This window comes from Vicia villosa, unplaced genomic scaffold (genome assembly GCF_029867415.1).
Source record: "Vicia villosa cultivar HV-30 ecotype Madison, WI unplaced genomic scaffold, Vvil1.0 ctg.002312F_1_1, whole genome shotgun sequence".
NCBI lineage: Eukaryota > Viridiplantae > Streptophyta > Magnoliopsida > Fabales > Fabaceae > Vicia > Vicia villosa.
In genome coordinates, this window is record NW_026705891.1 from 300,327 (window position 1) to 323,777 (window position 23,451).

General features: G+C 33.1%; 2 protein-coding genes across 2 annotated transcripts; one reads left to right on the forward strand and one right to left on the reverse strand.

Moving 5' to 3' along the window:
- Positions 1-10,369: 10,369 nt before the first annotated feature.
- Positions 10,370-11,750, reverse strand: LOC131638430 (pentatricopeptide repeat-containing protein At2g13600-like). Its single transcript, XM_058908998.1, has 3 exons — positions 11,727-11,750; positions 10,715-10,987; positions 10,370-10,621 (listed from the first exon to the last, which is right to left on the reverse strand). Exons 1-3 carry the CDS (start codon positions 11,748-11,750, stop codon positions 10,370-10,372), a joined length of 549 nt encoding a protein of 182 aa, XP_058764981.1.
- Positions 11,751-17,934: 6,184 nt separating this feature from the next.
- On the forward strand, positions 17,935-21,248 carry LOC131638418 (pentatricopeptide repeat-containing protein At2g21090-like). Its single transcript, XM_058908982.1, has one exon. It carries the CDS (start codon positions 18,057-18,059, stop codon positions 19,806-19,808), a length of 1,752 nt encoding a protein of 583 aa, XP_058764965.1. The 5' UTR covers positions 17,935-18,056; the 3' UTR covers positions 19,809-21,248.
- The last annotated feature ends 2,203 nt before the right edge of the window (positions 21,249-23,451 follow it).

Genomic DNA, 23,451 nt, shown 5'->3' on the forward strand with positions numbered 1-23,451 from the left:
ATCGCAGTTAATTCCTTCCAGACTTTATCAGCCACATCATGTGATTCACCCTTATTGATGCTGCTTCCTTTTTGATTGGAGAACATACCTCCATAGATTTACTGCATATTGTCGTTCCTTCTGATGATTGAGAATTCGAGACTTCCATTCTGGGCACCTTTGATGATTCTCCCCAATTTAGGGTTCTTGGACGAGCTAGGACAGAGAAAAAAGACTTTGAAATCTCAAAGTTTGACACATCGGATGATCCTTTGATAGTCCCCTTACACTTCCCCTTGCCTAATTCGTGACGCAAGCTTTAGGCCTTTTCCTCTCTAAAGTCCCCATCCACACTTTGGTCCTTTATAGACCCCATATGTTGGTATTTGATATTGGGCCTTAACCTTTTATCCCAACCCACTATATCTATTTCTGATAACGCCTTTAAGCCCCTACCATCCTGCCTACATTCATTGACCCATTCCTCAATCTGGATAATGTTGCTGTTGACTGGTTCCATAAAAAAAAATTCTTAAAGCACGCATCGAGCCTTCTTTTTTCTGCCAAAAGTTTCTCCTTTTCCATAGCTTTCTGAAACATCATCACATTTCCTTCTTCTGCCACCACTTTTGTACAAGCATTTAATGATGTTTCTCTCAGCACACGTCTCCCCGCCGCCAGACCACCGATTTCATCGTGGGACTCTTGGACAAACGACCGCATGATTTCCTCAGAACCCTGGCTACACCAGCTTCCCACCTCCTCGTCGGAACTCTCCCCGGAGTAATTGCTTGGTTCAAAATTCTACTCATCGTGATTCAATGCAATGCGCAGGGGACCATGATTATCTTCCACCGCTTTTATCCTAAATATGTTGTCATTGATGGAGATATTATAAGTTTCATTCAGCACCAAACAATACTTTGTTCGTATCAGGATTCTAGCCACATCCATAGTTTTTTGCTTCTTTGTTTCTTCATCCGCACAAATGAAGACACCAACAGGTTTCATCACGAACTCAAACAACGCATCTTGCCATGCATGACATGGTAATCCATAAATTCTCATCCACGTGACTCTTTCATTATCCACATCGTCAGGTCGCCAGGGTCTAATTTCCTCGAACCATTGATGTATCCAGTCCGGAGCTTCAGCTATTATTGCTTTTAAGGTTCCTTCTATACCTTCCTCCATGTAGCACATGTTTGCACCCATAGGAGTTACATTAACACCAAAATAGCCTTCCTTGTTAAATCTCTCTTGCATATTATAAGTGTCACCTGGCGTTTCCACCACCCCGACGTATGCATTTTGAAATCTGAGTAAGTCTTCATCCTTAATATTAAACTCCAAATTCGCGAATGGAATTTTCTTTGTATACAGCTGACCATCAACCACCCTTTGGTCCCCTCTGAGTGTTTGAGCATATGATTTCCTATCACCACCACCTTGAACCCATAGATTGTTGCGCCCTCCATTGATTCTCCGGTAGTGTTGGTTATCTTCCTGTGGATTACTATCAAGCCTCACCCCAACACTTCTCCCCTGCTTATTAGGTACCCTCCCAACATCTCTAACCACCTTCGAATCCCTGCTAAACCTCGGGGGATTTACGTAGATTTTTTTTTGATTCAATGAAGATATTGTCCAGCTTTGTCGCAATCCACCTCTCATCTGCTACATTATAAAACCTTACAAAGCCAAATCTTTTACCACGTTTATCTCTTCTAGGTGGAAGCACAACCTCATCTATATCACCAAAATCTTTGAAAATATTGTACATTTCCTTAGCCCCATAGCCTTCCGGGAACTCTGTGAAGAAAAAGGACGTTGTTGTTCTCATGTCTGGTCCCCTTGAATCTCTGTCGCCAGCTATTTTCCATCGTGCTTTGTTTTTCTCCCAGTGTTTCTTTCTCCTATGAACAGCAGTCCATTCATTCTCTCCGTTTCTAATCATGGTTATGGTTAGAATGTGATTCTGGTTATGTCAAGTAATCTTGAATGCTACCAAAGATCAGATGCTGTGATAAGGGTTTTGTTTAAAAAGGGTTTATTAGTTTTGTTTGAAAAGGGTTTTGAGGAGAGAAGTCAGACCTTCTCTCACTACATTTATATTCTACACATTATTGATTAAAAGTAAGAAAATAACAATATTATTAATTCATTTTTTTTGTACAGTTTTTAATATACCAACAACGTAAGTGTAACTAACATGCTATAACATGTTAATTTGAAGCAAGTATGTTGGGGAGTGTTTGTTGTGTCTATAAAATATTATTGCTCTCACATATCACATATGAACAAATTTTGTGAGTCTTCTTCACATTTTCTTACATGCTTCAACAATATTTGTGCAACACAAAATCTTTATTTATTTTTTTATCAAATCTTAACAGAAATGATTTTGGAAAACTTTTTACATGATTAAAATATGTTCAATTTATATAAATTTCAGCTACATCGCTTTCTTTTTTTCTAGTCTGAAAATAAAAATTTGATTTTCTTCATTATGTTTATTATGTTGAAATTATCTCTAACAATAGTAATATTATGAATTTCTATAAATAGATTTTAACTAATTTTTGTGAAATTACAACAAAGCAAAAAGAGAGTATAAACCTGAGTATTGGGGCACATGTTCTTCATAGCAGCTGCTAGGTATGTTCTATAGTTGCTGCTAGAATCAGGCTGACCCAAAGATTTGAAAAAAAACTTTAAAATATATATTTATTATAATAAAAATATTTTTTTACCGATAATATATTTTAATTTTAAGTTTTTAAAATATTAAACCAATAATTTATTGCAAGTAGTTTTATTTTATTTTTTAATTGATAATAAAATTAACACATCTAAACATTTATCTTATCACTTTAGAGTGTTTTGGGTTCGAGGTAAATGAATGGGAGGATAGAGGATATTTATAATAAAATGTATTTGGTTCAATTTCTAAGAGTGAAGAAGGGGGAGGAGAACAAAATCCCTCCAAATCAGATTATTTACTGAAATATCCTCAATTTTATTTTATTATTTCAAAATTATTATTTTCTTTCGTCTTCCTGCTTTTTTTTTTTTGGTGATCTATTGCTTCTATCAATTTATTATAATTATTCTTTACCTTCATATTATTATTTTTTGTTTAATGAAAACTATAATCACTATAATTTTTTTTATTATAATTTTTATTTGGGTTAATAGCCATTTACCTCTACCATATAGGTGAGTTTTGATTTACCCTTTTTAAAAAAAAAGTTTTGGATTATCCCCTATAATTTTAAAATTCCAAAGTCTTTTGCCCTCTAAGAGAAAAAATTACCCCTTGTAAAATATATATTTTTGATTTACACCTTGGTTTTTACACGCTTAGGGGTGCCCAAAATTGTAGGGGGTAATCCAAAACTTTTTTTTAAAGGAGGTAAATCAAAACTCGCCTATATGGCAGGAGGTAAATGGCTATTAACCCTTTTTATTTTATGTTTTATTTATATTAATTTTTTATAATTTTGTTATGTATTCTATCATATATATTTTTATATAAAATTTTAAATTATTCATTTATTTTGTTTATTATTATTATTATTATTATATATATATATATATATATATATATATATATATATTTAATAATAAGCTATTTTATGTATTCAAAAGTTGTTATTAACACATAGATTATTTTGTGTCGAAAGTTATAATACGTATCAAGTGTACTCAATTTTTTTAATGTTATGTGGTAAGTTATAAATTTTTAATCACCCAATATTACAAATATTATTTCGAAAACATTATTTATGAAATTTTCACTTTTAAATATCATATCACTTATATAAAATCATAATGTAAATTATTAATAAAATCTCTCCTCTCTCATCTCTCCTCGTGAACCAAACATATTTTTAACCAAAATTCCTTTCCTCCCCTTCCTTCCCTTCATTTGAACCTAACATACATATAATCAAAAAAAGTCCCTCTCATTCTCTTCCCTCCATTAAAATCCCTTATCTTCCCCTCATTTGAACCAAACAGACCCTTAAAAAAAATCATAATTGAAAAAACATTACCAATTTTTTTTAATAAAATACTTAAATTTTAAATATCTTTTTTTATAAGAGAACTTAAAAGTTTATTATTTATAACTATTATTTTTAAATTAATCAATTATACAATATACATTCTAAATGGTTGTTATTATTATATAAATTATTAAAAATTATTATTATTTAATTAATATAAAAATAATTTAAAATTTTATTTTTTAAAAATTAATTAATTAATTAAAATCATATAAATAAAAAAATCGACGCCCTATAAGTCCACCTTTGTAACCTACCCCTAACCCCGACTTGGAAGAACAAATTAAAAGAAGTTTCCCAGGTTGTGTGGGAGGACATGGCATGGGTTTATAAAACTGTAAATAGGTGTTTGAAATAGGGTGAATTGGTGCGATTGTACAAACCTATGGTCATCAATGGAGTTAAAAAAGTGGTATTCAAAGCATTAAAACTGATCACTACGTTGGTGATGGTGATCATCATGAGTAGAAGAACCAAAGAGAAATGCATTCTTTTCAACATGATGATCGATGATTAACTCAGGAGATGCAATTAGTGTTCAAACCAATGGAAAATAATCTTAGAGAATATAAAAGTTTGGAGCAGCACTTCATGTTCCAATGGTCTAACTAATGTGACAAGCATTTCGCCTAATATCAATATATTAGTGACATTAATAGACTTCTGTAAAATTCTAGGGTCTTTTGACAGCATGGTTTTGTAGGTGTTTGTTTTGTTTGTTCACGTGTTTTCAGTGATAACTTTGTAGTTTTGTTGTGGTTTTGGCCTACCTTATGCCTTAACTAGTTTTTTATATTATTTCTGTACTTTTCAAAACCAAAAAGCTCATGAGTGACTCTATTAGAAAAACCATTACAAAAAATGAGTTTTCAACGTTTGTAAACATTTTACCATTTCATTTTTTACTATTGGCCAAAAAAATCATAAAATTGCATCTCTATGCAGGCGATCCGGAACACTTATAGAAAGTCATCTGGTATGTTAATTCATAAACCAGAACACTTACAAAAGGACTTCAGATTAAAAAAAATGTGTTTCGGAAGACTTTAAAAAACTGTTATGGAATGACATAAATCAAATCGGAACACTTTCCCCAAGTCACCCTGTTTGCAGTTTTGTAAACTGGAACACTTCTTTCAACTGTTCCATAATGCTTTTTTTCAGGTATGGAAATTCCGCTCCAAATTTGCCAAAAGAACCAGAAATTTGTAGATACCATTGATGCATTCATAACTACTCAAAGATTCGTTACACGAGAAGAGGTTATCCGATGGATTAAAGAGTTTGGAATCAGAAATAAAGTAATTGTTATTGTCACTCGTTCAGGCACCCAAAAAAAAGAGGAAGAAGTAACAAAGTATTATTTGGTTGCGATAAAGAGGGAAAATACAAGGACAAAAGTGAAACTCAAAGTGCGACTAAGAGATGTGGATGTCCATTCAAAATAATGCCGACTCCGATGAAAGATGGGTCTGGATAGAAGGTTGATGTAAAATGTGGAGTTCATAATTATGGATTACTTTATAGATTAGAAGTTCATTTCTTTGTTGGTAGGTTGACCACATATGAGAAGCAACATGTTGCTAATTTGATAAAGAGACATGTTCCACCTAGACACATCTTGATTTCATTGAAAGAGCGAGATCCTGAGAATGTCACTCGGATCACGCAAGTATATAAGCGCAAGAGTGTGATAGAGAAATAGATAAGAGGTCCAATAAGTGAGATACAACATTTGCTTAAGCTTATAGAGGATACAAACTTTGTTTACTGGAGTAGGAAAAGAGATGACTCATAAGTTGTGAGAGATATTTTTTGGGCTCATCCAGATTCGGTAAAGTTGCTGAATATTTTTCCTGTTGTCTTGGTTATGGATGCCACTTATAAGACAAACAAATATCGATAACCTCTGTTTGAAATAGTTGGCATGACATCAACCGAGTTGACATTTGTTGTTGCATTTGCTTATATGGAGTGTGAGCAGACGGAGAGTTTTTGTTGGGTGTTGAATAAGCTCGAGCAATTGCTTGTGAAGAAATATTTGTGTCCACAGGTGATTTTAACGGATAGAGATCTTGCTTTGATGAAAGCAATTGAAGTTGTGTTTCCTACGTTGATTAATTTGCTATGTTGATTTTACATTAACAAAAATGTTGGTGCAAAATGCAATCAATATGTGGTAATAGACATGTAAGAGACGATAGAGACATTATGGATGGATGTTGTATGGGCTAGTGATGAGGTTGAGTATAGCCAATGGTTGCAACTGTAACACCCCTTTTCTAACCCCAAATATATATCATACGATCAAACAGAGTAAGCATGCATAAAGGAAAAAAGGGCGCCACGTGTTGATTTTCACAAAATGAAAATTCCAAAATAACATACATACAACATCCATAATATGCAAAGATCATATTGTAACACAAATGTAATCTCACGTTCTCATACATTATGCATAAACGCTTGCGGAAAATAATTTGAGTTGCTATTAAAGATTTCGATGAATATATCTCATACTTAGGGATGTCAACTTGCCTCCATTAGCAGGGATCCCCGTGGGGATTCCCCGTTTGAGGCCCCAAAGGCGGGGATTTTTTTCCCCGCGGAGACGGGGATGGGGAACAAAGTCTCCCCGAAGGCACTTCGGGGACGGGGGTGGCGTAAATATCCCCCGCCCCGTGGAGTCCCCGCCCCGCCTAAAGTAACATAATGTCCTTAAGTTTTATATAATTTTAAATTATTGTGGAAGTTTATTTGTCATTTCATATAATTAATCTTATACACAAATTTAAAATATATATGTATTGTTAGTAAAAGAGTGAGATATAAATGATTATTTCAATTTTTTTAATTTGAAATTTTGGTGGTCATGACACTCAATATTATATATTAAATATTGTTAAAACAATATATTTGTCATAAAAGAATAATTTCTAAATTTCTTATGGTTAGTTTTTCATGCTTTTACTTTTAATTTGATTTAAAATAATAAATAAAAAATCATGTTTATGAATCTCCGCATGAACCATGGGGACCCGTGGGGATCCGCGGGGATGGGGATGGGGATGGGGGACAAAATCTCCCCGTAGCGGGGACCCGAAGTGGGGATGGGGAATAGATTCGAGGGCGGGGATTGTGATGCGAATGTATCCCCCGTCCCCGCCCCGCCCCATTGACATCCCTACTCATACTATATTCATCTACCAAATTCAAATAACATCAATATCTTTGTTACTTGAAAATTACAATTCTAGGCTACAACGGCCTTTAATCAACATATCCAAAAGTTATCACATACATCCAATATTCAATAAAACATAGAAAATAGCAATATTCAAACATGAACATAAGTCTAAGAAAAACCCACAAGTGTTACATGATCAGAGCATATGACTCTCTACCTAATCAAAACGAAACCTCAGAGCTCTCCGGCTAAGCCACGAATCAAGCAACTACTCTTCTGAACCTGCACGTTACCAACCAAGGGTAACATTCAAACAGAAGGGTGAGAATTCAAATTCTCAATAGAAAATATAATAATGGGAAATGAAAAATAAATAAGCATACATTTCACAATTCTTCACTTTTCTCAAAACATGCATTTATCTCTAATATAAATTTAACATGTTCAATACAATTAAGCATCACAATCAAATTCACAACCTTATATATTGACGACTTACATATATATATATATATATATATATATATATATATATATATATATATATATATATATATATATATATATATATATATATATACACTTCACATTTCACATCAAATATGTATTAATCACATATATCTCATTCTCATCACATTCCCTAATTCATATCAAATGATTCATCATTCCACATATATGCATATCAATCAAATTCACATCCACACATTCATGAATCATACCACATAATCACACATAACAACATTTCACACCGACACGTGCGACTCAAGTGTGACTCTATGCGATATGCATGTGGATCCCTCCGTTATCATTTCCGGTCATGCCGATTGTCATTCTCTCTAGACTAGATAACCACCTCAAAGCCCCATACTCGTTAAGCTTTCAAACCCCATACTCGTTAGGTTTGGGACAAGTAAATAACCTTCACGAGATTACCCAACATTGCCACTTTCAAAGATTCATGCTTGTGTACGTGTGCAACAAAACAAGACTCATGCATTTAAGAAGACCTCTCTATCTCTTAAACTACACAATCACCTCTTTCCAACTTTGCACAACATTACACAACATGACATTCCACCAATATCAAACATCAATTAGCATTTAGCAATCAATCACATAATTCACGGTTATCATATCACATAATGCATCCATGAACATTGATCATGCACAATTCATCCATAACATACACATATAGGTAAATGTTATTCCCAATTATCATCATAATTAATCAAACAAGTGCCAATCCATTCTATTCTATCATATAGACAATTATTTAAGCTTCAATATGCTTCAAACGACGCCTAAAAAGGAGTTACAGATCAAAAGTTATGACATTTCAAAGTTTGGAATTTTTGCATACAGCAGGGTCCGCTCAGCGGACCACCAGCGGAGCTAGGCATAAACTTCCATTTTCACAGCTCCGCTCAGCGGGGCCTGCGATTTTTAGAAGAAAAAAAACAGCAAAACACAGAACTGCGGAAACCACATTCAACCACTCCAAATCATTTCCAAACATCAATAAACATCAAATACAACCAGTATTCATCATTATTGAACCACATATATCATCAAAATCATGTTTAATCATGTAAATCCATAGAAATTAGCATAGAAATTAGGGTTCATACATTTCTCATGAAATAGCAAAGAAAGAAGAGATTCACATAACACATACATTACTCAATCATAGATTCTACAAGAACTTGGATTCAAACCCTTACCTCTAACTCTTAATCCACCCTCTTCAAGAATCTCCAAATCCCTTCTCCTTCTCTTCTATGTTCCTTTTCTCTTCTTTCTATCTTTTTCCTCTTTTCTTTATAATTAGGTTATGACACAAAATTCTCTCCTAATTCTCATTATTTCATTGGGCTTAACCCACCCAATAATATTTCTCACTCAACTAAGCCCATTTAACTAATTTCTAATAAAATTCTACCATTTATTAATTAGCTAAATAACATATTACCACCCAATTAAATAATTATCACTCAAACAATAATTAAATAAAACACACAAACAATTATCAATATCAAATAATCCTAATTAATTATATCTAATAAAAATAGGGTGTTACAGCAACAACTTGAGTAGACATATTTTGATTGTAGTGAATTCCTTGATTATGTCAAGGACACATGGTTGACTCCACATAGGCAAAGATTTGTTGAAGCATGGATAAATCGAGTGCTTCATTTGCGTAACACCACGACTAATCGGTATGTCATATCTTTAAGTATTTTTATTATGCATTAATTTTTACGATGTTATTTTTTTGTATATTTATTTTTGTTTTATTTTTAGGGTTGAGTCTGCACATTGGAAGTTAAAGCAAATGATAGGGAATAGTATTGGTGACATGTCAAAGTTTGGGAAGAAGCTATGAATAACAATCTGAAGTTACAAGTAGGCAACATTCGAGCTTCTTTTCAAAAAAGTTTTTGAGGTTGAGCACGCACACATAAGTCCATTTTATGGTAATCTGCGTGGTTCAGTATCGAGAGCTGCTTTGAGACGCATTGTTGAAGAGTTATCGAGGCTTGATTATGTTGGAAGTAACAGGCAAAAATGTGGTTGTACTATTAGAACAAATTATGGGTTAATTACCTTGTGCTTGTGAGTTAGGAAGATATGTTGTTAGTGGAATCCCGATACCAATAGAAAGTGTTCAATAGTACAATAAGAAGGTGAGTTGCTGGTAGATGAAGAAGTTTGATCACAGGTGTATATGAGTAGTGCAATAGATGAATTGTGGAGAAGGTTTAAATCACTAGATGTTGTAGGAAAAGGAGCATTAGAAAGCATGGTTAGTGAACTTGCTTACCCCATTACAACTTCAATGTGTCCACCACCTGAGAAAATAAAAACCAAATGAGGACTGAAGAAGAAAGGGAAGAAACCGGATGGATATGATGTTTATAGGGGTCCTTCATATCATGATTATGTTGATCAGGCATCTCAATCTTCACAAAGACTATCTCAATCATCACAGGCTTCCAAGAAGCAATCACAATCAAAGAAGCAATCACAAATAAAGAAACATCAATTCACTCTTCAGTTTCCAAGTTATATTAGGCCATATATTAAAGAGGTAGTTAATGTTGAATCAAACTGCGAATTTAGAGTCATTACATCATTGTGGATAAGCTTGAACAAGCACTAACCACACTAGCCAAAGTATTCTCATCAGGCTCAACCCCACAAAAAACCCTAAAGCTTTACCAGCATGACCATTTTGCTCATAGTATGTAATCAAACTGTTCCACGAAACTACATTACTCACACCCATATCATCAAAAGCTCCCTGAGCACTCTCCACCACCCCACACTTCGAGTACATATCAACTAGAGCAGAACCCATATAAACATCCAACGAGTAACAAGACTTCGATATCAAACCATGAATTTGAACATCAATATTCAAATCTATCAACCCAACACAAGAACTAAAAGCACTACCAAACGATTACTCATTAACCACAAAATCCTCATTATGCATATCAACAAAGAATCTCAATGCTTCCTCAAAACAATCCCTTTGAGCAAAACCAGACACCATAGAATTCCAAGAACACTGATCAAGCTCAGGCATACACTTAAACAAGCTCAAAGCCGCATCAAGAGCACCACACTTTGTCAAAGCACTTAAAACCGCATTCCAACTGAAAGTGTTTCTGTGCAGCATATGATGAAACACCTTGCACGCGTCTTCCAAAAATCCGCATTTCCCATAAACATCAATGAGCCTGTTCTGAATGAAGATTTTAGAGGAAAATCGTGTCTTAATGATTTGAGCATGAACGCCGCGCGCCTCATAAACAGACTTTGACTTAACACAAGAGTCCAATAGCTTGGAAAAGGGTTAGGAGTTCAAAAATGATAAGTCACCGACCAGTTTTCGGACCAACCCATGTTTACCCATTCCATCACCTTTGAAAAAGATTCTTAAAAGTTACATTCCAAAAGTAACATTAAAATAAGAAACAATTTTATATACCCCGCTATTTTTTTTTAAATAATTAATTAAATAGAATAATAACTCACATATACAGTAATTTTTCTATTTCTTCTCTTTAGGGGTGGACAAAAGATCACGACCCGTCCACAATCCACTTTATCGGACTAAATTTTAGACCATTCAGTTGGATTTGTATGGGTACCGATTTAAAAAGTGATTGAATTCGAGTTAATATGGGGATATACGGTCGGTCTCGGATATCAAAATCTAATCCATCGAGACCCTAACCCGACTACACAATCTACATATTTAATATAATAATCATTTATCAATTGTATTGTCGTATCATACTCCAATATTTATTACAATGGTCGGTTTAATTTGCATTGAAACCACAAATCTAACATACTATCATTCAATTAAATGCATTTGCAATTTATAATTTATACTTGGGTTATTACCATTTTTGCCCCCTGCCATATAGGCGACTTTTGGTTTACCCCCCTGTAAAATTTTTTTTTGTAAAACTAACCTTGCCAAATGAAGATTCTGTCATTTTAGACCTCGCCAGCAAATGGCACATGCCATTTGCATATGTGGCATGCTGATTGTGTAATTCTTTTATTTTTTTAAATTTTTAAAATTCAAATATGCTGACATGTAATTATATTTTTTATTTTTTATTATTTTTAATTCCACGTCATATTTATTTTTTTAAATTTTTTTTAAAAAAAAAATTTAAATTTTTTTATTTTTATTTAACATAATATTTTATTTTATTTTTTATTTATTTTAACGTAATATATATATATATATATATTATTTATTTTAATATTATTCAAATTCAAAACACATAAATATTGAAAAAAATACCTGCGGATTTACCTACGGATTTTAAAATACCTGCGGATTTACCTGCAGATTTTAAAATACCTGCAGATTTACCTGCGGATTTTAAAATATCTGCGGATTTACCTACGGATTTTAAAATACCTGCGGATTTACCTACGGATTTTAAAATACCTGCGGATTTACCTACGGATTTAAAAATACCTGCAGATTTACCTGCGGATTTTAAAATACCTGCGGATTTACCTACGGATTTTAAAATACCTGCAGATTTACCTGCGGATTTACCTACGGATTTTAAAATACTTGCGGATTTACCTACGGATTTTAAAATACCTGCGGATTTACCTACGGATTTTAAAATACCTACGGATTTACCTGCGGTATTTTAAAACACCTGCGGATTTACCTGCGGATTTTAAAATACCTGCGGATTTACCTACGGGTTTTAAAATACCTGCGGATTTACCTACAAATTTTTTTTAAAAAAATAAAATAAAAAAAAATAAAAAAGTAAAAAAAAAAGATATATTTTTTTTAAAAAAATTATTTTAAAAAAAAAAAATTTTTGAAAAAAAATAAAAAAAAAAAAAAAGAAAATCCACGTGGAAATAAAAAAAAATCAAAATAAACAAATATAATTCCACGTCAGCTTAGCTGAAATTAAAAAAAAGAAAAAAGAAAAAAAATGCCACTAAGCACGCCACATAGGCTTTGGGCGTGTGCCATTTTCCTCCAAGGTCTAAAAAAACAGAATCTTGAAATGGCAAGGTTACTTTTACAAAAAAAAAATTTACAGGGTGATAAACCAAAAATCGCCTATATGGCAGGGGGCAAAAATGGTAATAACCCTTTATACTTTCTCTTGTCCTATTTATAAGAAAAAGTTTGTTTTTTTAGATTCATTGAATAATCAATGTATTTGGTCTATGATACAGTCCAAATACATTTATTATTCAATGAATCTAAAAGACAAATTTTCTCTTATAAATGAGTCTGGAGGTAGTACTAATTTATTTCACACTCTTTACTTCTCTCCCACACTTCTTCAAAACCTCTTCACGTTATTTTATTCTCAATTCTCTCTCTCTCTCTCTCTCTCTCTCTCTCTCTCTCTCTCTCTCTCTCTCTCTCTCTCTCTCTCTCTCTCTCTCTCTCTCTCTCTCTCTCTCTGTTCTACTTCTTCTTTTTCTAAACCTGATATCTTACTCTTTCAATTTCTCTCTCTCTCTCTCTCTCTCTCTCTCTCACTTCTACTTTTTCTTTTTCTAATCATGTAATCTTACTCTCTTAATCTCTCTCTCTCTCTCTCTCTCTCTCTCTCTCTCTCTCTCTCTCTCTCTCTCTCTCTCACTTCTACTACTTCTTCTACTAAAACTGTTATCTTACTCTCAAGCACCTCTTAAAAGCTCATTTCTAAACAAGACTAAAGTTTCTAAAAAAGAAAAGAAATGAATTTTGCTTCCAATCTGCTCAAGAAATGTAGATCTACCCAAGTTTTTACATATGATTCAAATACAAAAAAGTTAAGCCTCAATTGTGATGAGATCTTATTGGAAAGAGACGCCTTATTGTGTTTATGTTTGTTTTAAGATTTAAAGCTGGGTTTTTTTTTTTTTTTTTTTTAAATTGTATGTAATACTGTTATTGCTTAATGATATAATGGTAAAATTTATGAACTCTAATGTTTAGTAGCTTAAATTTATCTTTTTGTATTTTTAAGGGTTTTTTATTTACTTCAATCCATTTCAAACCACTCATATAAATCATATTTAGTCGAAACTGTCACCTATCGTAACCAAAGGTTGAGTTGGTAGGAAATGGATTCATTTTTATCATTCGTGGTTATATTCAGATTAGGGTTTTTGGTCCGATTTTGACCCTACATGTCCCTTTATCCACCCTACTTCTCCTTTATCACCATTTATGTTGAGTTTTAGGTTTTGGTGTTGTTAAATATTATATTGTTATGATTAAACCATATTTCTATGTAATGTGTGTATGAACCTCTAACATGTTGTGTGAATATAGGTTATATATGTGGAAGTGTTATTGTATATATGAGTATGTTGCATATTAGTATGTGAGAATGTTGTGTGAATGTTAGTATATTGTGTATAACATTAGTGTGTCATTTGTGTTGTTGTGATTGAGTGATATTGAGATTGAACCATATTCTTATGTAGTGTGTGTATGAACCTCTAGTATGTTATGTGTCTGCACGTTATATATATATATATATATATATATATATATATATATATATATATATATATATATGTGTGTGTGTGTGTGTGTGTGTGTGTGTGTGTGAAAATATTGTTGTATATATATGTGTATGCAACATATTAGTATGTGTGAATGTGCCATTAATGTTGTTGAAAATGTTATATATTATTGTGATTGAATGATATGAAGATAAAGATTGTTTTATAACTTATTTTGTTGTTGTATTGTTAGATGATTCTACAAGCTTTTGATATAAATTTTAGAATTTATTATGGATTGTAGTTGGATGAAAGATGATAGATTAGGTCAAGTGTATGAGAAATGAGTTGTTGAATTCCTTGAATACACGGAACAATATCTTCCCAACAGTAATGGACTTTTTATTATTCTTGAGTTGTATGCAGGAAAATAAAAAAATTTCAAAAGAAAGAAATATTTAATCACCTTTGTTGTGATGATATTTGTCAAAATTATACAATATGGACATGGCATGGTGAAGTAGATAAAAATCAAAATCTGATGTCAGAAAGACATGAAATTGATGAAGATATGAATGATCAATTAGAAGATATGATCAGTGATATTGGAAGATTCATTTTAGAAAATCTCATATTTATGATACTTTATGTAGTGATAAGGATGCGCCTTTATATAAAGGGTGCACAAGTTTTACATGATTGTCTGTTGTGTTAAAATTGTTTAATCTGAAGGCAAAAAGTGGGTGGACGGATAAAAGTTTCACGGAATTGCTTGATTTGATTAAACAAGTGCTACCAGAAGATGAGAATTTGTCGGGTCTTTGCTATGAGGCCAAGAAGATATTGTGTCCAATGGATTTGGAGTATATTAAAATACATGCATGTTATAATAATTGCATATTATACATGAATGGGTATGAAAAAATGAATCAATTTCTAAAATATGATGAGTCGCGCTACATGGTGAAGGACGAGAGTGGTGATGATTATGACGATGTTAGCAAGAAGTTTTCTCCTGCTAAAGTATTATGGTACTTACCAACAATTCCAATGTTCAAGAGACTTTTTGCTAATGCGGATGGCGTAAAGAATATTAGATGACATGTAGACAAAAGAAAATATGATGGAAATATTTGCCATGTAGCTGATTCTTTGCAATGGAAGAAAATTGGTTCGTTGTTTCCGAATTTTGGCCTTGAGCATATCTTCGAATGAGTGACAAGTGATTGTTGAAAAAGCATAACAAGAATTTCATAAGTTGGTTTAGTGAAAGAATTTCTTATTATGATAGTGCATTCGAGACAATTAAATGGTTGTCATACTTGTCAAAATTTAATGTAGTAATTTGCACTGCATATGACATTATTATTTTTTTTATTTTGTACAAAATCAAAATATAATCGTAGTACAATGCAAAATTGTGAGATTATGGTTGAGGCCGAATCCATGTATTTCTCTGGTTCAAAACATATGAATCATATATTGGTATATAGAGCGTACTTTGGGGTCATTGAAGAAATTTGGGAGATTGATTATGTTTTATTCAAATGCAAGTGGATTAGCAATAACATTGGTGTACAAGCTGATGAGTTATGATTCAAACTGATGGGGTATAATAAAAAAAAGTATCCAACACTTAGAAGCCAGATGAATTGACGGTTGCTCTTATGTCTTGTACATAGTCGTCAATTCAATTGATTAAGCATGATACAATCCACAATTCAATTGATATGTGTTGCTCTTATTAGTTCAATGGAGTCGTCAATTGAATGATCATGTGATCTATGTTGCATTTTTTATTTTACATATGGATACTTTAGAAATTAATTGAAAAACATGGTTATTTATAGAATTTTGTTCGATAACATGATTATTAAAAAAATCATATTTGACTAAAGTATATCTAATACCCAATTAAATTCAAAGGGTACCAAAACAGACATGGCTTGTTAGAAAATATATGTTTTGCTTGCTCTTTAGTATGGGACAGACAAAAGATTTAGGTTTACACTCTCTAATATGTCAGTTCCGTATTTTTTTTGTAGATTTTTTCAAACATGGATGGTAACTTAAATTTAGTATTTTAAGCCTAAAAGGTGTAGCGCTTGCGGCCCACTCCACCCCACCCTCACATTTAGTACAAGTGGGGATGGGAATAGGCCAGACCGACCTATAGGGGATTATAACCTAACCTATTTAAGATCAAGATTAGGCTTTTTAAAAAACCTATTTAATTAAATAAGCCAGACTAATGCTGTTAGAAAAACCTATAAAACCTTATAAGTCGGCCTATATTTTCATATATATTAAAAATAGTCTAAATATGTTGTCATAGATATGCATATATATTAGGAAAAAAAAAGACTAAATAGGCTGACCTATATATGCATATATATTAGGAAAAAAATGCTAAATAGGTCGACCTATATATGCATATATAGGCCGACATATGAGGCTTCTTAAGTAATATAGATTAACTTAAAACCTCAATGAGAAATATGCTTTAAGGTAGACCAGACGTTTAAAAATGTCAGGTCAGGCAAAAAAAGAGTCTATAATAGGCCATAGACTAGACTCAAGCTCTGTAAGTTTGTCGTAGGTCAAATTCAGGCCTTCTAAAGTCTAACCCAACCTAGCCTATTTTCAACCATGAGTATAAGACAGGCCAAAAAATTTAGGCTCACACTCTTAATTATGCCTACTCCACCCCCATCCCATTGTATTGACGGCTTTTGCGAAACGAGTCTAAAACGCGGCGGGCAGGCCTAATTGCAACCGTCAACTCTAGGGCTGTTCACGGTACAGTTCTGTCAAAAATTCGAACCAAACCAAACTGAACCATGATAAAAAGGCATCAGAACATAACCGAACCGAACTGAACCGTTTTAGCTAAGCTAGAATCGAACTGAACCAAATATAATGGTTTGGTATATCAGTTCGGAATTCCGAATCGTACAAAACCGTTAGAAGATAGTTTTTTTCCGAACCAAACCATATAATAAAGAATTTTATATATAAAAATTAATTTTATTTTTTTAAGGGAAGGAATTGATTCCCTCCTAATATGCTATTAACTCAACAAAATCTTACATGCATGCATACACAGTAGGTTTTGTTCAATTTGAACAATTTTCTCCAATTTTTGTTTTCTGTTTAATATAATGTGAAATATAATGGCTAATTTGCTACCCTTAATAAATAAATAAGATTATTTGGTGTTAACAAATATATATATATATATATATATATATATATATATATATATATATATATATATATATATATATATATATATATATATATATATATATATATATATATATATATATATATATATATATATATATATATATATAATGAATTACTGCTATAACTTATAATGAGTTACTGGTGTAGTTTATTTAGTGGGAAATAATAAACTATAATTCAAGTAAATTATAAACATACATTATTGTTAAGTTGCTATATATCAAAAGTATAAACATGCATCAATTTCATTTCAATACCGCGGATATATTGAAATTTTCCAGTATACATTGAGACTATACACTAGTCCAGTTTTAAAAATTCAGACTAATAATAGTTAAGTTTTGGTTAACTTTGATCGGTTCTAGAACCGTTAATAAAAATAATAGTTTGATTCACTAACTTGATTCAGTTATTTTAACTTCAATTCGGTACAGTTTAGTTCAGTTTATGGTTCAATTGAGTTCATAGGTTAGCCAGTTCTATGTTCAAGAGGCCCCACTAATGAAACATCTTTCTCACGTTGTTCCTAACGAGTTGACTCATAAATAAACACGGTAATGTTTCACACCGATGTTATAACCTTCACGATTGATAACCTTTCATCTCTTATTTCAAACTGTGTTACAGTGAAAAGCTTGAAGCATGCCAAAGCCTTGCACTCTCACCTTATCAAAACAGCGTTTTTCCTTGACGTTTTTCTCGCCAATGGACTAATCGATTTGTATTCCAAATGTGGCTGTGTAGAGAGTACCCACAAAGCCTTTGACGATCTTCCCATCAAAACAACACGTTCGTGGAACACGCTTCTCTCTTTTTACTGCAAAAAAGGAGCTTTCAATGAAGCTTATAAACTGTTTGATAAAATGCCGCAAAAAAACCTCGTTAGTTATAACTCGTTTATATCCGGTTTAACACGTCATGGGTCTTATGAAGAAGCAGTTAAATTCTTTAGGATGATGCAAAAGGGTTGTGGAGGTTTGGTGTTAGATGAGTTCACGCTTGGTAGCATAGTGGGTAGTTGTTCTTGTTTGGGTAATGTTAAATGGTTGCGGCAGGTTCATGGGGTGGCAGTTATAGTTGGATTTCACTCCAATGTGATTCTCAACAATGCTTTGATTGATGCTTATGGAAAATGTGGAGAACCCCATGCTTCTTTTCGTATTTTTCGCTCGATGTTAGAGAAAGATGTTGTGTCTTGGACATCAATGGTTGTTACATACAGTCGAGCATCGAGAATAGAGGATGCATGTAAGGTGTTTGATGAAATGCGAATTAAGAACATGGTTTCTTGGACTGCTTTGATAACAGGTTTTGTGAAAAATGGACGTTGTTGCGAAGCTTTGGAAGTTTTTCGCGGAATGATTGAAGAAGGGGTAATGCCTAGTGCACAAACTTTTGTAAGTGTTTTAGATGCTTGTGCAAGTGAGGCTCTTATAGGAAAAGGGAAACAGGTTCATTGTCAAATTATTAGAGGTAGAAGTAGTGGCAACTTGTTTAATGTGTATGTATGTAATGCTTTGATTGACATGTATGCAAAGTGTGGAGATATGAAATCAGCTGAAAATTTGTTTGAGATGATGATTCATGTGAGGGATGTTGTGTCTTGGAATACATTAATAAATGGATTTGCACAAAATGGTTGCGGCGAAGATTCGTTGGTTGTTTTTAACAGAATGGTAGAAGCCAACATAGAACCAAATCACGTGACATTTCTTGGACTACTTTCTGCTTGCAATCACGCAGGTTTAGTTAACGAAGGGTTAGAGTTGCTTGATTCAATGGAAAGGCGATACGGAGTGAAGGCACAAAGTGATCACTATGCGTTATTAATTGATTTGCTTGGAAGGAAAAATAAGCTTAAAGAAGCCATGTGTTTGATTGAGAAAGTGTCATATGGAACCAAAAATCACATTGCAATGTGGGGTGCATTGTTGGGTTCTTGTAGAGTTCATGGGAACTTGGATCTTGCTAGAAAAGCTGCAGAAGCTTTGTTTGAGTTAGAACCTGAAAACACTGGTAGATATGTTATGTTGTCTAACATTTATGCTGCTTCTGGTAGATGGGGCGATGCTAACAATATTAGAAATGTAATGAAGGAGAGGGGTTTGAAGAAAGAACCAGCTTGTAGTTGGATTGAGTTGAAGAATTCAAAGCACGAGTTTGTGGCCAAGGCCAAGTCTCATCCACAGATTGATGAGATATATGAAGTAAACAGTAAATTAGTGCAGCATTTGATGGATGTTGGATATCAACCATGCCTTAGTTACCCTTCTCTTCTTGATGAGGATGATGATTTCTACTTTAGTTAGCCATTACAGATGCATTGATCTGTAAGTTACTCCACTAATTTCTTATTTTTGTGAAATAATTTTTATATTTATATTTTTGTATTGATTGATAAGAAAATAAAAATGTTGAATTCTTTGTTACATGTCAATTCATGGATCAATTACGTAATCATGTGAATGCCTGGTTGTTGCCCGGATGCTATCTGTTGTATGGCTCAAGTACAGTGTTAAAAGAGTAAGGGTCGTTGCATTATCGTCTAGATGCATTGAAAAATAAGCAAGAGTTCCTGGCTTTTTATGAACTAATTTGGGTAAAGAAGTTTGTTCACCTCGTTTTAGAACATGGAATATAGGCACATTTACTGGAAAATTTATGGAAATAATGGTCGTCATGGTTAATAGGAAGATCAATTTCACGAGCTTACAAAAAATTAAGTGGGCGGGAGAAAATGCGAATGAATTAGACAACTTGGATTTTAAGCTTTGGTACACCAGCAAAGTAAATTCTAAAAATGAGATGGGGATTAGTGTAGACAATGAGTGAAAGAAGGATAATGTGGATGTGAAAAGAGTAGGACAATGGATCATAGGCTTGAAATTTGTAATGGAACAAGACACTTTTAATGTTATTAGTGCTTACGCACCGTAGATTGGGTGAAGAACAACTTAAAGTAAAAATTTGTGAGGATTTAGAAAGCTTATTTCACAATATATCTTAAGGAGAGAAGATTTTTCTAGGAAGGGGTCTCAATGGACAGGTCGGGAGTGTAACAAGAGGTTTTGAGGGCATGCATGAGAGGTAATGATCTCGGGGAGGTGAATATAGAGGGTAAATCCATCCTGAAGTTTTCGTCGGCTTTTGATCTTTCAACAACTAATATCTACTTTAGGAAAAAAATATGAGCATCTTATTACATATAAAATTGAGACGACATGTTCTCAAATAAATTTATTTTTTATTAGGAAGTCAAATAGGAAGATTTACTTGAACTGTAAAGTTATATCGGAAGAGAGCTTAATTACCTAATAGACAGTTTTGGTTATGGATATAACAATCAAGAGGAGAGCTAATATAAGAAATCATACGGGAGCTCCATAGATCAATAGGTAGCATTTGAAGGGTGAAAAACGAGTTTTGAGCACAAGATCTTGGAGGGAGGGGGTTTAGACAACCACAAGGAAGTCCAAATGATATGTGGAACATGATGGTCAAAGAGATTAGAAAAATATCAAAATAGACGTTGGGAGAATCAAGAGGTTTTTAACCTAGGAGTAAAGAATCATGGTGGTGGAATGAAAGTGTTCAAAGTAAAGTTAGACTTAAAATTGAATGTTTTAAAGAGTGGTCCAAGTGTAAAAATGCCGAAAGTTGGGAAAAATATATGAAAACTAAGAAAGAGACTAAGAATGCAGTGAATAAAGCAAAAACCCAAACTTTTTATACGAATATTTAAGAATCAAGGAGAAAGAAGAATCTATATACATGCTTGTTAAGGGAAGAGAGAAAGACAAGTGATTTGGACAATTGTTAAAGATGAAAAAGGTAAAATCTTGTTTCAAGAAAATGATATAAAGGATAAGTGAAAAACGTAATTCTACGATTTATTTAATGAAGGATATATATTAAACTCTAAGAAGCTCGACATTAAAGAAGATGATGAAACTATAATTACTATTGTCGGATTCAGAAACAAGAAGTAAAATAAGTATTGAAAAGGATGAGTAACAATACGACGGTTGTGCTCGACAACATTATATATTGAAGTGTGGAAAATTCTTGAAGGTAGATGAATTGAATGGTTCACCAAACTCTTTAACGAAATTATGAGGTCAAAGTAAAAGTCAGATGAATGAATTCTTTAGTTCCAACCTATAAGAACAAGGGAATATATAAAATTGTGCAAATTATAAGGGGATTAAATTTATGAATCATACCATGAAGTTATGAGAAAAAATGATCGAACTGTGATTAAGAAAAGAGATTCATTTTCGTTTTATGCATGTGAGGTTGACCATAAAAGCGATCTATCTACTACGACGTGTGATGAAGCAGTATCGAATGGTCCAAGTTATTGAGATTCAATTCGGTTTTATTGACTTGAAGAAGGCATGTGATAAAATGTCTAAAGGGATTTTGTGGAAAGCCCTAAAGAAGTAAGATATTAGTGTTAAGAAATGTGGTTGGACTTAACTCAACCCTACAAAACCGACTTGTAGGGTGAGGATTGCCCCCACTTATAAGGACATGTTCAGGCCATATATTGTCCGATGTGGGACTCTTAACACACCCCCTCACGCCCAAGACTAGACAACTGGAGCGTGGAAATAAATGGTGGGTGACCCGATAGCGGAAACCATAGAAGGTGGCCCACCGGATCTTAAACGAGGCTCTGATACCATGTTAAGAAGTGTGGTTGGGCCTAACTCATCCCTACAAAACCGGCTTGTAGGGTGAGGATTGTCCCCACTTATAAGGACATGTTCAGGCCATATATTGTCCGTTGTGGGACTCTTAACACACCCCCTCACGCCCAGGACTAGACAACTGGAGCGTGGAAATAAACGGTGGGTGGCCCGATAGCGGAAACCATAGAAGGTGGCCCACCGGATCTTAAACGAGGCTTTGATACCATGTTAAGAAATGTGGTTAGGCCTAACTTAACCCTACAAAACCGGCTTTTAGGATGAAGATTGCCCCCACTTATAAGGACATGTTCAGGCCATATATTGACTCTTAACAATTAGGATTGTCTATATCCGAGCTATCCAATATATGTTAGAAGGCGTATCAATTAGTGTGCAAACACAAGGTGGAGAGACGAACAATTTTCCCGTTACAATAGGATTGCACCAAGGTTCAACCTAAGCCCCTACCTTTTTATGTTAATTTTGGAGGTACTCACAGAACACATGCAAATGCTAGCACCAAGATGTATATATATATATATATATATATATATATATATATATATATATATATATATATATATATATATATATATATATATATATGAGAGAAATGGAAGAGAGCCTTAAGCGTTTTATGTGACACAAAAGTACCTCTCAAATTGAAGATAAAATTTTACCAGAAAGTAGAAAGACCTATGATACGAGACATAATGTCGGACGGTTAATAATCAACATGAGAATAAAATAAGTGTAGTAGAGATGAGAATGTTTTGTTGGATGTATAGTAAGATTAAACAAGATAAAATTATAAATGACAATAACAGAGAGTGTTGGAGTAATATCTATAATAGAAAATATATTAAAAATAAGTTTAGGTGGTTTGGGCATGTCGAAAGAAAACTTGTACATTCTATTTTAACAAGAGTAGATCAGATAGAGATGAGTCAAAGAACTCGAAGTAAAAGGATACCTACAAAAACTATTAAAAAATATCTCGAGATTAACAAATTGAATAAAAATATGGTATAAGATAGAACATTATGATGAATTTTGATTCATGTAATCGACCTCACTTAGTAGGATAAAACTTGATTGTTGTTGTAGTTTTCCTTGTTACCTCTAAATTCTATCACTTAGTAGGATAAAACTTAATTGTTGTTGTAGTTTTCCTTGTTACCTCTAAATTCTATCCTAAAGTATCCATTGTTTTGTGTACTTAGTTGACTCTTGTGACACAATAGACATTTTTATGGTA